Source organism: Medicago sativa, chromosome 7 (genome assembly GCF_051527215.1).
Source record: "Medicago sativa cultivar Bolivia chromosome 7, Bolivia_mono, whole genome shotgun sequence".
NCBI classification, from domain to species: Eukaryota; Viridiplantae; Streptophyta; class Magnoliopsida; order Fabales; family Fabaceae; genus Medicago; species Medicago sativa.
In genome coordinates, this window is record NC_140755.1 from 64420964 (window position 1) to 64422411 (window position 1448).

The 1448-nt window shown below is 41.2% G+C and overlaps 1 protein-coding gene across 1 annotated transcript; it reads right to left on the minus strand.

Annotated features, from left to right (window-relative positions):
- LOC146907656 (uncharacterized) lies at positions 1-399 on the minus strand. The gene has a single exon (XM_085729136.1). It carries the CDS (start codon positions 397-399, stop codon positions 1-3), a length of 399 nt encoding a protein of 132 aa, XP_085585262.1.
- Between the last annotated feature and the right edge of the window lie 1049 nt (positions 400-1448).

Genomic DNA, 1448 nt, shown 5'->3' on the forward strand with positions numbered 1-1448 from the left:
CTACAAGTAGTTCCTGGGCTGGTGCAAACTTTTCAGAATTTGTTCAGCAGATCTAACCAACGAAGCGTCTAACTCGATCGGTCCTCTAGTGGTGTGCTGACCAAAGACAGAGAACATGGTTCTCACGCCGCCATCGTTTGTGAGTTTCATCCGGCTAAAGCGAAGAGATCCGGCTGAGTCGGACAATGGACATCGATATTTAACACCGACCACCCTCCTCGTGTCTCTGTGGTTGAGTTGACGGTTGATTTGATCCAGCTCATCCTTCAGCCCGAAGAGGGTGACATCGTCGCGAATCCTAAACAGATGGGGTTGTGTTCCACCGTTGTAGTAGACTGCCGCTAGCTTGGTGTTTGAATCAAAGCCAAGGAATTCCATGTTGCAGAGGTATCTGGGCATTGTAGTTTACTTGTAATGAAAACAGGGACCCCTATTTATAGAGGTATATGGTCGTTGTTGACCACGAAAATTGTCGGTGCAATGTGGGACACACAAAAGAATCCAATGTTGAAGCAATCCGGATATTAAAATACGAACCAAGCATCACCATACACAGTCCTAAGTTATCTTTTGGTTCACGCCATGATCGTATCTTTTTAGAATATTAAATCCGGAATATATGTGTATTCCGGATTATATATTCCGGATTGCACCAGAAGCTTTTGGCCGGTGGTCTGCACCACAAAGAAAACATTTTTCAAACGTTTTGGGCGGTGGTCAAGTTGAAAAACCTATTTTTACACGTTTTTTGACCGGCATTGATGGCTTCCCCACCTTTTTTTTATCCCCCTATAAATATGGTTCATTTCCTCAAACATTTTTACACATTCTTCTTTCTCCTCTTCTCCTCTTCTACAACGATGTATTTCCATCGTTGGCCTTTCATAGAAAGAGGCATCTTTAGAAATCCATCAGGGGTCATATGATTGGTCAATAGGAAAGGGGTCAGTCTGGGTGTGAGGTTGGTTTGCCTGGGTGTCATGTTGACCATCATGGTCTCTTGTTCCCTAGAGGCCCCTGTGCCCCCTCTGTCTCCCCACCAACACCAAAGCAACTGGTATGTCCCATCAGGAAGCATTGGTTTCTTCTTCCCTGCCATCTTCTTTCCTCCCACCCTCTTTCCTCTCCACCAATGACTGGAGCCACTGGTATAGCTTATGTAATAGGATAAGATTAGAAATAGTTTTAGGATATTATGTAATAAGCTTAAAAAGCTTGAAAATTATTGTAATGTATTGTTCATATATTAATAAAATGACTTCTTTTTATTCTTATGTCTTTTTATTTCTGTTTATTATTTTTATTCGCATTTTATTTTACGAACTATAAAGCTTAAATTGCAAAAGTTCTGGTAAAACATTATTCCGGATTTTAAAATTCGGAAACATCTGCAAAATTCTAACAATGCAATCCGAAAAACGAAATCCGGACCAGGGGTAAAATTGGAA